Source organism: Hibiscus syriacus, unplaced genomic scaffold (genome assembly GCF_006381635.1).
Source record: "Hibiscus syriacus cultivar Baekdansim isolate YM2019G1 unplaced genomic scaffold, ASM638163v2 tig00112889_pilon, whole genome shotgun sequence".
NCBI classification, from domain to species: Eukaryota; Viridiplantae; Streptophyta; class Magnoliopsida; order Malvales; family Malvaceae; genus Hibiscus; species Hibiscus syriacus.
Window position 1 is genome coordinate 89,117 of NW_024063416.1, and position 17,691 is coordinate 106,807.

Sequence of the window (17,691 nt, forward strand, 5' to 3'; positions counted from 1 at the left end):
AAATAAAATTCTAAAAAGCCACTAATAAATAAATTTCCAGCAATTAATTAATATATTTGGAAAAATATCTCAAAAGTTATTAAATATTTAGAATATTTTAATTTATTCATAAATAAAAAAGATACTCTTTCCATTAAAATGGATAAAAATTACTTATATGATAAGAAAATTTATTTCCTCATCTACCAAATATAAAATACGTATAGAGATTTATTACATCCTTTCCCTCGTCTCTTTTTTTCCTTTATATTTTTTAAGGATACAAAAAATACTACAAACTTCACACAGAAAATTACTTGTGCAATCTTTTTCAATTTAGAATTTTCAATCAAACCCTTTGTAATATTCATGTCTACGTTCTTTTCCATGCGATATTTTTTCTTCGTGTCTTTGTGCTTTGAAATATATCGTTGTTTGTTTTCTTTTCAGCTTTTAACGGTTCATGGAAGAGAAAACAGCTAATCTTTGTCATGACTCTGCTGTTAACAACGAGACCGAAGGCAGCAGGCGGGTTAGGGTCCGGAGAAGGGTCGGTTCGGTATGCAAGCAGAACCAGTAAAGAGATGGTTAATAAGAGAGGAAGGGGAAGGCCTAGGAAATATGACAATGGTGTTCCAATCAGTAATGGCTCAGTTGAAGCTTTGCCACCTCCAACGGCAGCGTATTGTTCGACAAAACGACCTTGGGGACGGCCTAAGGGCACTGGCAAGTTTCAGGCGTTGGCTTCCACCGGTGAGTTATTTTCAGTATCTAGTGCCTTTTAAAGTGTGGATGCATAGTGTGTAAGATTGAGTAAGCCTTTGCTTCATTTAAGTTCTCTAGTTTAGGAATGTTGTGAAACCTTTGAAGATTGGTGCACTTTAATTGATCAAATGTCTTACAATCACACCTGAATTCCTTTGATTAGGTGAATATATGGACACTGCAAGAAGAAGCTTTACACCTCATGTACTACCTATGTACAAAGGAGAGGTAACTGCAATATAAAATAAATTCAATTATTACATCCTATTCTTGTCATGTAAACTTTCATGCAAGAAAATGTTCTAAGTTCTGTTTTGGTGATGAAGGATCTTGTTGATAAGATAGTATCGTTTTGTGCAAGGGCTTGTCATTCGGTTTGTGTTCTTACTGCTAGTGGTGCTGTCTCCAGTGTTACCCTCTGTGCCCCTGATTCTTCTGCAGGAACTTTCACGTATGAGGTTGATCATGAACTTATCTAATTACAATACATGATACATACATACATACATACATACATACATACATACATACATACATACATACATACATATGGTGCAAAGCATGAATTTGCTCTTTCTGAACTGGCATTCAACAAGAATGACTGAAACTGAACACTAAAATATGTGTCTTATTGCAGGAGAGGTTTGAAATTCTTACTCTCACCGGTTCTTCTGTTGTGTCCGGTGAAGTGGGGACCATCACAAAACCGGTCTTTTGAGTGTTTCATTTACTAATCCTCATGGAAAACATTTTGGTGGAAGTGTTGAAGGTCCACTAATTGCAGCTGGCCCTGGACCCATCCAAGTAGGATCCTTTAGTTCTTCTGTTTGTGGTTGCAAAGCTATTCTTCATTCACTTGATCATGACTTATCACTTAATTAGACAAAACTTATTAAGTTTACTTGCAGGTCAAGTTTTTTTTTAGCTTAAAAATAGTGATCGCAGCACCATGTTGATGTTCTGATTGTAACTTTTGACATTCAAATTTGGTCTTTTTATCAGCTTATTCTTGCTAGTTTCAAGCAAAACATTGGTCGAGAAATCCGACGGAAGTATTGCGGAGGAGCATCGACATCAGCCAATATTATTTCCAGTTCATAAATGGTGAATGTTACCATTAATCAAGTTACTCCAACGGCAGATAATCAAGAGAAGTGTACTTCACCCCAAGTACCGGTTACCATGAAAGAAGATACCCCGAAATTAGATACCGTTCCAAATGAAACTAATAACTTAAACTCTGTTTCTCTATAAAGTAGTGGTCCAAACAACTTGCAGAAAACAGATAATCTGATTGCTGAAACCATGGCAAAAACTCTAGCTTTCCGAAAACGGCTGTTGGTTCAAACAACCTGCGGATCTTGCCGCTCTCACTGCCCGTATCCGATGAGATGATTGATAACTCCGGATACTGGTGCCAGTGTCTTTGAGATGTAAAGGAGCATCATTAGTGACATGACTTTTGCCGTCGACTGTTGTTCTTAATAAACTGAATTTTGAAAGTGCTGTTGTTGTTACAGTGGTATTTGGTTTTCTTTAGATTAATCCACAGTACTGAGGCTTATTTGTAAGGAGCACAGACTAAGCAATCTGCTTTCTCATTCCACCAAGTGATATGAATGTGTTAAAGCTTCTATCATTACTATTTGAAAATGGAAAGATCCGTACATTCCTTGCTGGATTTTACTGCATTTACTTTTTCCCTTTCATTTACCATTAAAATGTCCATAATTTAACAATGTCATGATTTGAGGCCCCTACCTGCGCTCTCCATACTGTTACGTATTATTCTTTGAACCTAAATACTACTATTTCTACCATATATTATATCGAATATAATTTAATTATAATTTTTAAATTTATCATTGTGCTATATTTTCCTTTTTTTTCTTTACAACTTGTATCAATTTTATTGATCAATCCAATTTTTCTTTAGTTTATTTAACCGGCGACGACACAGGTTTTAATGCTGGTTGTCACCCGTCGGTTATCTTTTTTTTTGTTTTGTTTTTTTTTTAGTTTTTTAATAAGAATAATTATGTCTTTGTGACATGTTCTCTGTCTTTATGACACGTTTATCTCGCATTTGTGACATGTTTTTTTTGCCTTTTGGTAACTTACGGTTTTTGTCGTTGTTTTGTTATCATTTTTTAGGGTTGGATTTGACATCGCCACGACTGATCAAGATGGTGCTTATTTGTTATCATGATGATCTTCCCTGGTTTGGACCCTTGGATTGATTTGGATACACCTTTTGCGTTCGTGGATAGTTTTCTCACGTCGCTTGAATCTGATTTACGATTTGCCGGTGGTCTTTCAGTAATTTCATCGCCTTTTGTGGTTCGTTTACCGATGTAGTCAGATTTGTTCGTATCTTTATTTTATTCGAGTTTTTTGGTTAATTTTTTAACATTTTCTTTCTTTGACCCTTATGTGATCTAGGTGAGTAATTTTTGTCTCAATGGTAATAGAAAAAAGTCATAATTATATTTTATGTTTACGGTTATGCTTCTAATTCTTTATCATATTTTTGGATATTTTTTGGTTTTAATAAAACTAGTCACTTTTTATAAAACAAATAAATTTATCGTTATACAAACACATTTAATCAGTTGACCAAGCTCCTCATATTTGTTTCATATATTCTCTTTATGTGTTTTAGGCCCACTAAATTCATTCTCCTTTCTTTCTCTTATAGTCTCCCGTCCTCTCCCTTCTTAATAGGATTAGGATTGAATTTATAATTTACCATTGAATTATAAATTGATTCGATTGTAGTATTAGATTTTATTTTTGTATGTAATGATATCATTGAATTGTTAATTCAATGTTAATTCATTAACATCTGATGTCATAACAATTTGGTGAGTGGTGATATGTGTTATTGGGAAAACTAAAATATTGATTATTATTGTACCTCATCATCTTTTTGTTTTGTTAAATTTAAAGTTTTTTTTTAATTATTTTTAATTTTCGTCGAAAATTTCTAATCTTGTTTTATATTAATTAATTTGGATTGATCCGCGTCGCATACTAGACTTTGATGGGTGAATCTCTCAACAGTAATTTTCTGCATACATAATGACTTAAACTCAGACCTTATTTAAGTAATATCAAAGTGGTTACACTAAATCAACTCGTGTTGGTCTTACTGTTTACCTAAAATTCTATTTACATCAATTTTATAAAAAAAGTTGTATTATTAATAGACACATGGTTTTAAATCCATCACCGACTATGTAAATATGAAAAACAATATATTAATTGATCAGTTTAACTCAAAGTTGGGCCCATCAGCTATTTAATAGTTAAATTTTTTATTATTTATTTATTTTATTGATAGGTTTACTATTTATCTAAAATTCTATTTATATCAATTTTATAAAAAGATTATGTTATTAATATATTTGTAGTTTTTAATCCATCTTCGATTATTGTAAGAAAGTGACTGGTCGTGGGTTCAACATTTTGAAATCAGATAATCGTTCAGGTTTCATTCGGATCCTGTTAGGTTAGGTCAAATTAAATAAGGTCATATCAGATCAATTTGATAGTTCGACTCAGATCAGGTTGGGTCCATGTCAAACAATTCATATTATTTTTAGGTTGATTTGACATCAGATTCAGTTCAGGTAAGGTTAATTTCAGTTTAGGTTAAAACGGTTTAGGTACAAAGCAGTTAAATATCAGGTTAATTCAGGTTAAGATGAACTTCAGTTGGATATCGTTCAGATCGGGTCACATCATTGACAGACAAAATTCAGGTCGGATCTTACCAGATATGGATTAACTTCAGGTCGAGTCATTTTTTGATTAATTATTTTTCTCCTTTCATGACCGTTGAATTGTAATTTTATATAATCTAGAATAAATTGCTAAAAATATAAATAATTATGGATCAATTTTGATAAAAATATAATTTTAAGGACTAAATTGAGCAAACATGAAATTGCAAACAAAAAACTAAATAAATAAATTAAACAACACACATCGATGAGAGATCAAATTGAAATAATTATAAAATGTGAAGTTGAAATTAATATAAAAATGAACTAAATTGCATCAATTTAAAAAGTTGGTGAATAAAAATTTACAGGGTTTGGAGATTATGATATAATTTATAAAATTTGAAATGAAGTTAATGATGTGATTTATAGGGTATGAAGTAAATTACAAAAATATAAATAAGTATGGGACGATTTCATATACAAATATAATTTTAAGGACTAAATTGAACAAATATGAAATTACACATTAAAATTTAAATAAATTAAACAATACAAAAAGATCAAATCGAAATAATTATAAAATGTGAAAAAATTGTAAAATAAACTGAATTATTCATTTCAAAAGTTGAAGAAAAAATTGAAACAATTAATATATATATATATATATATTAATGTTATGACAATATAATATATGTATGTATATTATAATGTACATTATATTTATGCATACAATATAAGTATACATTATATTTATAATATAAGTGTATAATATATATAAGTATATATTATATATAAGTGTATATATAATTATATAAATATATATATGTATATACTTATGTGTATATATATTATACGTGTGTATATATATATATATATATATATATATATATATGTTACACATATAAGTATATATGTAATTATGTATGATCAACGATGCATGTATGATATAAGTATGATGCATGTATGTGCATAATATATATATATAATGCATATGCATAAGTATAAAGTATATAATATATAAGTATAAAGTATATAATATATAAGTATAAAATATATACATAAGCAAGTATACATATAAGTATATATATGTGATGTATGTACACAAGTATATATATATGTATGTATGTATATATAGATAATTATATATAAGTATATACATAAGTATATATATAAGTACATATATAAGTATATACATAGGTGTGTGTGTATATATATATATATATATATATATATATATAGCATTATATAAGTATATAATTAAACATGAGTGACTAAAATAAAAGATTGTAAAATTAACATTTACATTTAATAATTATACATATTAAAGAAAGGAGGAAAAATTAAAAGTAATTAGAATGTATACATGATTAAATTGCATCGAATTAAAAATTCAAGAAGAGATTTATAATTAAACCATTACTAAAATGAAAGAAATCAAAAATCAAATTACTTTCATTGTTGGAGGAGCGTGGGCCTAATAAACCCAAAAAATATTATCGGACACCAATCCCACTTGGCTCCAACTTCCCAAATAAAATCAGAATTAAGAAATGAGTAATACAGTCCCAGAAAGATCTAAATTCATAAAACATATACGTAGATTCAATTTTAAACGTAGAAAAGGGTGTACGTACAATACTATCCATAAGGATAGTAGAATCAGCTGTAAACGTTCATAAGTTTTCGTATATATAATCAAAAGTCCAAAATTATGGCACAATTCAAATAAGAAATTGAAGAAGATTCACGCACAAACAAACTCTTTTAGCCCTTTTCTTTATTATTATTAAACTAAATTACAGCAACAATATAGCAATACCATATTCAATGGAATTTCAAAAACCTCAAAAGAGTATAGCAACAGCAGTAATCACAAATAGGGAAATCGCATACAATCATGCAACCATATAATAGCTAATTTAGGGCTTCTAAATTGATGAACATATGTTATTCATAAAGCAGCATATATTTATCGAAAAACCATAATGTTTTTCAAATAAAAAATGTATATGCAGCGGATATAAAACACAATTAAAGATTTATACCGTAAATACAACATCATATTCGATTACAATTAACTTTATAAAAAAAAAACTCTGAATCTTTGAATGATAAACCCTTATTCATACAAAAATATATACATTAAACCAAAAAAAAAATCAATATAGAAAGTAGATCAATGAATTTTCAATATTCAACGTGACGAGGCGAGGATACCACTTGTTAGAACCAAACCATAATAATTATAAAATCAAACCATTATCTAATCATGTCAAACCATCAAGAGAAAAATAAATACTAGATTAGCGGAATCGAACCTAAATTAATCGATAGGTTGAAATCCTTGAGTATATATTTAGTTGTGATATTTCAAGAAGATAGAGTTCCCTTAAGTATAAACTCTCTGACGGGATAAGAGTAAATACGAGAGTGTCTATTTATTGGGGACCATAACCTCTTTATATAGCTGATTTAAGAATAAATTATTATATGTACTTATAACTCTGTCCATCATCAAATTATAAATACAACTTTAATAGTATAAGTACTTTTATTTCTATGACACTTTTAATACCTTATGACTTTATAACATAATTGGTCACTTGATTTATGTCATATTTTATGATAACAATATACATTATAAATATTTGCCCATAATTATGGATTTTAATCTAATAATAGTCGCCTCCCTACAAGGGAAATGAAACGTGTGAGTCTTCGGTCTCCACCATTCTAGCAACGAGTTCATCAATGGAGGATGCAACATCGTACCACCAATTACAATGCCAATGTAACCAAAACCGGCTTCGTGCATATATGGAATAAGATCAACATCAGGGCTCAGGAAACGGTTGATATAACACATCAACGAACGTTCAGATCCCTTCGAATAAATAAATTCAAAAATAAATAATAAATAAATATTTTGAAATAAATTATTATAAAAATAAATAAATTATTCAAAATAAATAAATAATTCAAAGTAAATAAATAAATAAAAATTACCTCCGGATTTGTCAATCAATAATCGCATACATGCAGAAGATCAACACTCAAGAATCATACCATAATAATATAAGAGAGAAAATATGTGAGAGAGTTTTTTTTTGAGTAAAGGTGTGAGAAATTTTGGGTTGGCCCCCCTATTTATAGCCGTCCTCGCATTGCCCTCGAAGCGAAATTAAAGGTATATCGCGTTCTATGAAGCACGATGTTCGAGAAATCTTTTTAAATTTTAAATTTCAAATCTTTTGCGAACGATAATTTCTCAATATCTCAGCGACCTCGCGTCTGCTAAACGCGATGTATTAAATAATCATATTGAATTGCATCCTCTGAAAAGTACGTCCATGTTGCACGTGCCTCGTATCCTGTAAAAAGCGATCAATGTCCTCGCGCTTGGTAGGACGCGAGTTAGTCCTACATGTACAATTTTGGGGTATTTTATAATAAATCTGCTAAGGAGGGTAGTATTTAGAAAAATAATTAATATGGTTTTTTATAGAATAATGTCGTTGTGCTTAGGGGATTTAGATTCAGATAATTATATGTGTAAATTGTATGTATATTGTCGATAGGTTAAGAAAATTCTGAACAAATATTACCTAAATTTTTATTCACCCTTTTCATATTATTGCAAAATATAAGAACCAAAGCATTCAAGAAATAATCCAATGAAACTTTGTTGATCATCTTACCATTATCTTTGATTATATATAACATGTACCAAAGCTCGACAATGCTTTCTCATTGTTCAATTTTGATGTTAATTTTCTATTACTAAAAACAAAGCAATGTGCATACTTGAAATTAAGATTTCCCAAAGAGCAGTGAAATGCAACCTCTAAAAAAGACTGGCCGTCCTCGGTAGTGCAATCATTCAAGTTCCTACAATGAGGCTCAACACCTTTTAATATCTGCATATGATTCCAAATAACAAACCGAAATATGCAAAGATAAAATTGTCGAAACAGTTTTTTTTTACGGATGAGATTTTAAAAATCCACACCAATTTTAATTTAAATATGATTTAAAAACCTCTCGTTTTGAAAATTTAGAAATTCATTTATGATAAAAAAAATAAACAGTTCAAGGAGTCACCACCAATATTTGATTAGGGTGTGATTGGGCACAAAAAAACGTTTTGTCATTTTAAATAAAATTAATTTTAATTAAAACAACAAATTGAAGTATGTGTTACAAAAAAAATGAGTTCGGGAGTCGGTTACGCGTGGAAAAGGATTAGCACCCCCACAACGCCCTAAATCGGTACATAGTCGATTAATTAATGTCTTTGCAATGAAATTTACAAGTTCGATTTTAATTTGATTTATGATCCCAAAAAAACAACATATGAATTTTACAATGTTCAAAAGTACACAAATATATTAAATTAAAATTACCAAGCCATTAGAGAAAGATAAACAATATTCGATTATTTAAAAATATCGAGACTAGATCTTAGATGAGTTCTAACAACCTTTTCTCAACAAATTTAAATAGCCGAACATTTCTTTTTCTTCCATTCCCCAAATTTTAAAGTGATGAATTAATTTTTAGGTGTTACTATTGGGATACACTTTGTCGTAACCGATTTCCGGCGATACGACGTGTCTCGACTCATTTCGTGAAAACCCGATTTTGTAAAAGAAATGTTTCGGAGTCGCCATCGACCTTTTGGGTTAGGTAGGCCGAATACCCAAAAATCTTCTTTTAAAAGAGTTTTTTAAGAAAAATATCATTTTAAAAGATGCATCGATCCACGTATAATCAGAAATTCATTTTTAGTAAAAAAAAAGTTCGGGGGTCGATTACGTGTGGGGAAGGATTAGCACCCCCACAACGCCCAAAATTGGTAACCATCGATTATATATTGTCTCTAAATAGTAGAAATCTAAGAATTCAAATATATATTTAGATCACGATTCCATTATTCCTAATTCAACCATACAAATATTATAGAACAAAATTCTAAGGAAAAATATAAATATTCTCTTATTTCCAATTGAAGAGAAAATACTCCCTAAAATACTTTAGGACGAATATTCTCTTCCCAACTGAAATAAAAGAATATATAATTTTTCCTAAGGATTCTATATAAAAAAAAGTATTCTACCAAAGAAGAAATTAAATTTATTAATCCGATATTATTAGAAAGATAAGGGATATTCAATAATTTAAAAACACCGAGACTTAATCTCTAATAAAATTAGCAAATTGTCTCGTAAATTTAAAATAATGAAATTTCCTTTCCCTTCAAAATTAATTAATTTTAAATGCAATCAATTTTTTTAAGTTTTATAGTGGGATATTTATTTATTTTAAAATATCGGAAAATGACATCTAGTTGTTTAAGACTGTCCCTTCTTAATATTTAAAAATACAAATACTACCCTTAATCCAATTATATAATCGATTAAGTTATGCTAATGAGGCTTTAAATAAATAAAATATGATACATTGAGCACTTAGCAAAAAAAAAAAACACAGGATTAAAAGAACCATTTTAAATATTTTTTAACTTTATTTACTTTAAATATATACTATTTTCTAAATATTATATTAAACATAGAACATGATATTTATTCTAAAATATAATAAAAATAACATTTATACCATGCTACGTACAATCTTATGTACATAAAATGTTGTATAATAATACAAGTAAAATAAATACCTAAAACATGCTTTAATGGTACAAAAAATAATATACACTTGGATTCATTCATAATATATTGACAAAAACATAAAAACTCGTCGATTTGATTCCCTAACACCGATGAAGAAAGTTTACGGGTAAGACTCTACTCTCCTAGTTCCAGGCCGAGACAAGAGAATAATATGATACGCTTTTGAAAACCTAAGGACGAGATCCGACTCTGCTTTATACACGGTGATGAACAGCTGAAGACAAGATTAGCAAAGAAAGGTAACAAACTAACTCTTTCTTTTCTCATAACTTTTACTTGCTTAGAAATAAGACACCCATAAAGAAACTGTAAATCGAAATAAGGATAGAAAATACCAAAAAAAAAATCGTTCATTGCTTTCTATTATTCATTGGTTTATCAATACAATGGTGAATGAAATTCCTGTTACAATGTCTATTTGTTCTTGTTTGTTTTTCATTCCTCATTGCCTTCTGTTCATGAACCCTCTCCCTATTCGCATGGCCTCATTCCTCTTTTTTTTCTGATCGAGAGCCCCCTTTTTATGCCTTATTCTTTGTTGCTGAATGATTGGCATCGAGTATGTGGGATTGTTTTTTAATGGATTTTCGGTGGAGTAGTTTTGATTTGGTTTAGTGTATTTTTAGTGGATGGCTAATTTAGGTGCTATTTGGTATTATTTGCAGATGAGTGGAGGTGGAGCAGCACATGGGAGCTAGTGGAGGCATGGGCACGGGTTGTAGTGGAGCATGGTATGGGGTATGGATAATTAATTAAAAGAAGTGGTGCTTGGGTTGTTGTTGGTGTTCTTCACATGGGGGAAGCAATGGGCCAAAACATGGGGCATTTATTTAAAGAAATGGTGCAAGTAGTGGTGCAAGGCATGGCCTCTTTTTTATTAATTTATGTGAACACATTTTTTAGATAAAATATTGGTGCTTACAGCTATCCCTCTTGCTCATTGTCTTTGCTCATTGTTGTGAAATGAGAATAGAGAAAAGATATAAAGCACCAATTTTATCTTGGTCTCTTCTTGTCATGCTACGAACTCTTCACTGGGAATGTCAATTTTCTCTTCCTGCGAAATCGTCGGGTCCTTGCTGCGAATGATGTCATATTTGATTCATTCTCTTGGTTGAGTCTCTATCTTCAGTTCCTCAGGTTATGAGTTCTTCTCATTATGATCTTTCCACTGGAATGTTGATCCTCGAGTGATACATTGCTGATTCGAAGTGTTGTGAATCGAGCAAAGGAAATGTTGAAAGCATCCTACCCGAAGGTCTTATAGATGGCCCGAAGGACTTATCATCTTGCTCGAAAGACTTATAGATGACCCAAAGGATTTAAGCATCATGCTCGAAAGACTTACTGATGACCCGAAGGATTTAAAAATCAAGAAACCCCTGAAGGCTTAGTTTTTAAAATATCATTTGAAAACATTTTGCACTGAAGGTCTTATGGATGACCGGAAGGACTTACAAATCAAGAAACCCCGAAGGCTTAGTTTCTTAATATTTATTGAAAACATCATGTACTGAAGGTCTTATGGATGACCCGAAGGACTTATAAATCCTAAACCCCGAAGGCTTAGTTTCTAAATCTCATTTGAAACATCTTGCACTGAAGGTTTTATGGATGGCCCGAAGGACTTACAAATCAGAAACCCTCGAAGGCTTAGTTTCTTAAATCTCATTTGAAAACATCCTGCACTATAGGTCTTATTGATGGCCCGAAAGACTCATCTTACTCGAAAGACTTATAGATGAGCTGAAGGATTTACGCATCATGCTCGAAAGACTTACTGATGACCCGAAGGATTTAAACATCATGCTCGAAGACTTACTGTTGGCCCAAAGGACTTACTCATCAAGAAACCCCCGATGGCTTAGTTTCTTAGTTGTCACCAAACAAACCCTACATATCACGTTGGTCCCTCAAGTTATCATTTAGGAACCCTACATATCACGTTGGTCCCTCAAGCTTGTCATCAAAGAACCCTACATATCACGATGGTCCCTCAAGCTTGTTATCAAGGAACCCTACATATCACGTTTGGTCCCTCAAGCTTGTCATCAAGGAACCCTACATATCACGATAGTCCTTCAAGCTTGTCATTAAGGAACCCTATATATCACGATGTTCCCTCAAGCTTGTCATCAAGGAACCCTACATATTACGATGGTCCCTCAAGCTTGTCATCAATGCGAACCTTCTCCTTTAGGACGATTTCTTCTCATTATGAACTCTTCTGGAAATGTTGGTTCACCTCCTTCTGCGGTGGATTTGAAAGGAACATGCTATTCTCATTACGAACCTTCTCCTTTAGGACGAGTTCTTCTCATTATGAACTCTTCTGGAAATGTTGGTTCACCTCCTTCTGCGGTGGATTTGAAAGGAACAAGCTCTTCTCATTACGAACCTTCTCCTTAGGACGAGTTCTTCTGATTATGAACTCTTCTGGAAATGTTGGTCACCTCCTTCTGGTGGATTTATTGTTGTTGATATCCCTGCATTTCTGTCAAAGCATTTCAATGAACATGAATGGGTGAGTATGCTCCTATTTATATATGCCTACTGATGTATGCATGATGTCGTTTTAATATGGTGAGCTCTGTTGTCATGCAAATCTTCAATTCAAATGCATCATTTGATTTTCATTTTTATTTCACTTGGGCTACTTTATATAAGTTCTCATTTCTCTCGTTCCCATATAAATCCTTTTCTGCTTCCATTTGAACTGCTCATCTCTGTCAGGTAGATAATTTCTTGACAAAATCCAGTCGTAACACATACCAAAATATCATTGTTTTCAATGTACTCTTCGAGATTTCAATTCACATGCATTTCTTTGGCCATGTTTTACCCTACACTCTCCGACTATATACACGAGTATTAGGGTCCTGACTTACTTTAGACTCTTTGTACTGGAAATATTAGTTCAAAGTAATACCAAGAAATCTTTTATTTTCTTTTTAATGTTATGTCAATCTACTTACAAGATGTTTATGTGTATGTACAGAACGAATAGAATTGGGCTTGAAATAACAAACTTCGAATTTACTGACAAGGAATTGATTTTACAAAGTGATGGCAATCATATAAATAGTGGAAATTTAGAACTACAAGTCAGACGTCCCTATAAGTCACTAGCACGAGTATTCCTGAACCAATCCACTTGATATAACTCGGAGCATTGAATTGAGCTTCTGTCTGGAGGACTTCAAGGGTTGCCAGAATGTCTGTAGATGTGAAGCTTCTCTCAAAATATCAGACTGTCGAGAGGGTTTAACTGCCTGATGCCTAATCTCAAAATGCCTTTGAACCGCCTTTTCAGGCTTTCAACTCAAAGCCTTCATTTGGTTTCAAGATGTCCTTTGTGGATTTTCATCTCGAACCCTCCTTTTTCTTTTTTCTTTTCATTTTTTCATTTTTTTTTTTTTTTTTTTTTTCTTTTTTTTTTTTTTTTTTTTTTTTTTTTTCATTTTTTTTCATTTTTTCTTTTTCACTTTTTCATTTTTTCATTCATTCTTTTTTTTTCAAGCATAGTACTTCTTGACAGAATCTGAGTTTACCGGATTTCTCATTTTTTTCCATCCATCTCTCCAAAATCACGCTCCCCAAAAGGCCTTATTGACAACATATGGACCTTCCCAATTAGGCATCCATTTCCCTCGGAAATCTTTATGAATTGGCAGGATCTTTTTTAGCACCAGATCACCCTCTCGAAATTCTCTTGGATGAATCTTCTTATCATGAGCTCTCATCATCCGTTTCTGATACATCTGACCGTGGCAAATAGCTTTTAATCTCTTTTCTTCAATGAGATTCAACTGGTCAAACCGAGCCTGAACCCATTCAGCTTCATCCAACTTCACCTCTTTCAAAATTCGAAGTGATGGGATTTCCACTTCCACTGGCAAGACTGCCTCCATCCCATAGACTAAAGAGAAAGGTGTTGTCCCTATCGAAGTTCGCACTGTAGTTCGATATGCATACAAAGCAAAGGGTAATTTGTCGTGCCAATCTCTATAAGAATCAGTGGTCTTTGTAATGATCCTCTTAATATTTTTATTTGCTGCTTCCACTGCTCCATTCATCTTTGGACGGTAAGTCACTGAATTAGAATGTTTTATCTTGAACTGAGCACAAAGTTCTACCATTATTGTGTTATTCAGATTGGTGGCATTATCTGTGATGATTCTTTCTGGCAGCCAATACCGACAAATTATCTATTTCTTTATGAATTTGCAAACTGTAGATCTCGTGATATTGGCATATGAGGTGGCCTCAACCCACTTAGTGAAGTAATCAATTGCCACAAGTATGAAGCGATGTCCATTCGAAGCCTTTGGTGTAATTGCCCCAATGACATCCATACCCCACATAGAAAACGACCATGGTGCAGTCATCACGTGCAAAGGTGACGGAGGTGTATGGATCTTATCTCTATAGATTTGACATTTGTGACATCTTCTTGCGTAATCAACACAGTCTGAATACATAGTGGCCCAATAGTATCCGTATCTCATGATCTTCTTGGCCATAGAAAGCCAATTTGCATGTGTTCCACATATCCCTTCATGCACCTCTTCAAGTATACTTCTTGCTTCTCGGGCATCCACGCATCTCATCAAAACTTGATCACTACCCCTTCTATACAAAACTTCCCCATCCAAGATATATCCAGCAACCATTCTCCTTATTGTCTTTTTATCAATCTCAGACGCCTGTTGTGGGTAAGTTTGATGCTTGATGTATTGCAAGATGTTATAATACCATGGACGACCATCTACCTCTTCTTCTAGGCTATAACAGTGTACCGGGGTTTTATATATTTGCATTTTAATTGGTGTCATGTCAGCTTTTCTATTTGCTTGAAACATTGCAGCCAGTGTGGCCAAAGCATCTGCCATTTGATTATCTTCTCTAGGGAGATAATTGAAAGTGACATCTTCAAATTCTTTTACCAATTCAAGGATCAATCTTTTGTATTCCACTAACTTCGGATCTCTTGTCTCCCATTCTCCACGCAATTGGTACACCACCAGTGAGGAATATCCATATACTTTGAGCTCTTTAATTTTTCTTTCCATGGCCGCTCTTAACCCCATGGCACAAGCCTTATATTCTGACATATTATTAGTGCAAAAGAACTCCAATCTGCTTGTAAAAGGATAGTATACATCTTCCGGGGAAATTAGTACAACTCCAATTCCTCATCCTAAAGCATTGGATGCCCCATCAAAATATAACCTCCAAGACTTATCATTTGAAACTGTTTCATCCTCGGTTGTGACGCACATCAGATCTTCGTCAGGAAAATTAAAGTTTAAGGACTCATAATCATCCGAGGCACGACTTGCAAGAAAATCTGCTATGACACTCCCTTTGACCGCTTTTTTGTTTACATACACAATGTCAAATTCTGATAACAACATCTGCCACCTAGCCAATATACCAGTTAGAGCCGGTGATTCCATCAAATATTTCAATGGGTCAAGTTTGGATATCAACCAGGTAGTATGGTACAACATGTATTGCCTGAGCTTTTTGGTAGCCCATACCAAAGCACAACATAACTTTTGAATTGGCGGATATCGGATCTCACAATCTGTGAACTTTTTGCTTAAATAATATATGGCTCTCTCTTTCCTTCCAGATTCATCGTGCTGCCCTAACACACACCCCATCGAATTCTCAAAGACCGTTAGGTAAAGGATTAATGGTTTACCAGGGACTGGTGATACTAGAATTGGAGCATTGGACAAATATTTCTTGATTATCTCTAAAGTATTTTGGCACTCGTCATTCCATACTTCGGGGTTGTTCTTTCGAAGCAACTTGAAAACTGGGTCACATTTATCAGTTAATTGCGAAATGAATCGAGATATATAATTTAACCTTCCCAGAAAACCTCGAACTTCTTTTTGTGTACAAGGTGTCGGAAGATCTTGAATGGCCTTTACTTTGTCCGGATCGATCTCAATTCCTCTTTGACTAACCACGAAGCCTAAGAGTTTCCCTGACATTACCCCGAAGGTACATTTAGTTGGATTGAGTTTCAATTGATATTTTCTCAATCTTTGGAAAAGTTTCTTCAAGTTTTGAATGTGTTCTTCTTCAGTCTTGGATTTGGCAATCATGTCATCTACGTACACTTCAATCTCTTTGTGCATCATATCGTGGAAAAGAGTCACCATAGCTCTTTGGTAAGTTGCCCTAGCATTTTTCAAACCAAATGGCATCACTTTATAGCAAAATGTACCCCACATAGTCACAAATGTGGTTTTTTCCATGTCTTCAGTGTTTATTTTGATTTGGTTATAGCCAGAGAAGCCATCCATAAAAGAAAACCACGAATGCCCAGCAGTGTTATCCACTAGAGTATCTATATGAGGCAACGAAAGATTGTCTTTTGGGCTTGCTCTATTGAGATCTCTATAATCCACACACATGCGAACTTTTCGATTTTTCTTTGGCACGGGGACTATGTTAGCGACCCATTCCGGATATTTTGCTGCCTGAAGAAACCCTGCATCAATCTGTTTCATCACTTCCTCTTTAATTTTTAACAACATTTATGGCCTCATTCTTCTGAGCTTTTGCTGAACTGGCTTACACTCAGGCTTTATTGGAAGCTTGTGCACCACTATGTTTGTACTCAACCTTGGCATATCTTGGTAAGACCATGCAAAGATGTCTTTGAATTCTCGGACCATATCTATTAGGTATCGTCTTATTTCAACTGAAAGTGCACTGCCGATTTTTACTTCTCTCTTTTCATCATCAGTTCCCAAGTTTATAATCTCAGTCTCCTCCTGGTGAGGTAAGATATATTTGTCCTCATTTTCCACCAGTCTTACTAGTTCGTTAGGAACATCACATTCTACCTCATCCTGACACTCATTGATTTCTTCCAGACATATGGGTCGCTCAAAGTTTATCTCAGGATTAAATTTAGAAACATTCATGCTATTGATATTGTGACACCTGCAAAGGGAAAAAATTGAATCGAATATATATTTGGGAGGAGAGACAAAATTTATGAAATGAATGTAAAGAATGAAGAACAAAGAATGAAGAATGAAAATGTAAATAATGATGGCCATTTGAGAAACAAAAATATGTCTTTCATTGAAAGCAAGTAGAGTTAACATAGCTGCCCTTACAAAAAGATTCCTTAATACTCGCGGGCATAAGTATAAGGATTAGTTCTGGGTATTACTCTGAATTAATCTTAACAACTACAGGGAGATCCTCTGCAGTCCAATTTTTCAGCGTTTCTCCTGGGAAGCAAGGATGAATTCTAGCCAAATATTTTCCCGCTTTATCATCCCCAGTTATCATGTTGATGACCAAACCCTCCATGGCTTCATCAAACAAGTCTTTGTCTTTCATCTGCTTTCCTTCATCAGTTGCTCTGGCTAACTGTTGCTCCATATCATTCACTCCTCCAAACTTGAATGAGCTCTTTAAGGGAGAGAAAAACATACGATCCCACGGAATGTCCTCTCTTTTCAGTCTAGCTCTTCTTACTTCACATCTCCTCT

General features: G+C 33.0%; 1 protein-coding gene across 1 annotated transcript; it reads left to right on the plus strand.

The window, feature by feature from the left end:
* Window positions 1-470: 470 nt before the first annotated feature.
* On the plus strand, window positions 471-1,845 carry LOC120184436 (AT-hook motif nuclear-localized protein 9-like). Its single transcript, XM_039188908.1, has 5 exons — window positions 471-732; window positions 908-972; window positions 1,071-1,202; window positions 1,382-1,453; window positions 1,747-1,845. Exons 1-5 carry the CDS (start codon window positions 471-473, stop codon window positions 1,843-1,845), a joined length of 630 nt encoding a protein of 209 aa, XP_039044839.1.
* The last annotated feature ends 15,846 nt before the right edge of the window (window positions 1,846-17,691 follow it).

Bases quoted from the DNA above. Each gene is read 5' to 3' on its own strand.
- LOC120184436 (XM_039188908.1), top strand. From the start codon at position 471: ATGACTCTGCTGTTAACAACGAGACCGAAGGCAGCAGGCGGGTTAGGG. The intron at 733-907 runs GTGAGTTATTTT...TCCTTTGATTAG, and splicing joins TCAGGCGTTGGCTTCCACCG to GTGAATATATGGACACTGCA. The intron at 973-1,070 runs GTAACTGCAATA...TTGGTGATGAAG, and splicing joins TACCTATGTACAAAGGAGAG to GATCTTGTTGATAAGATAGT.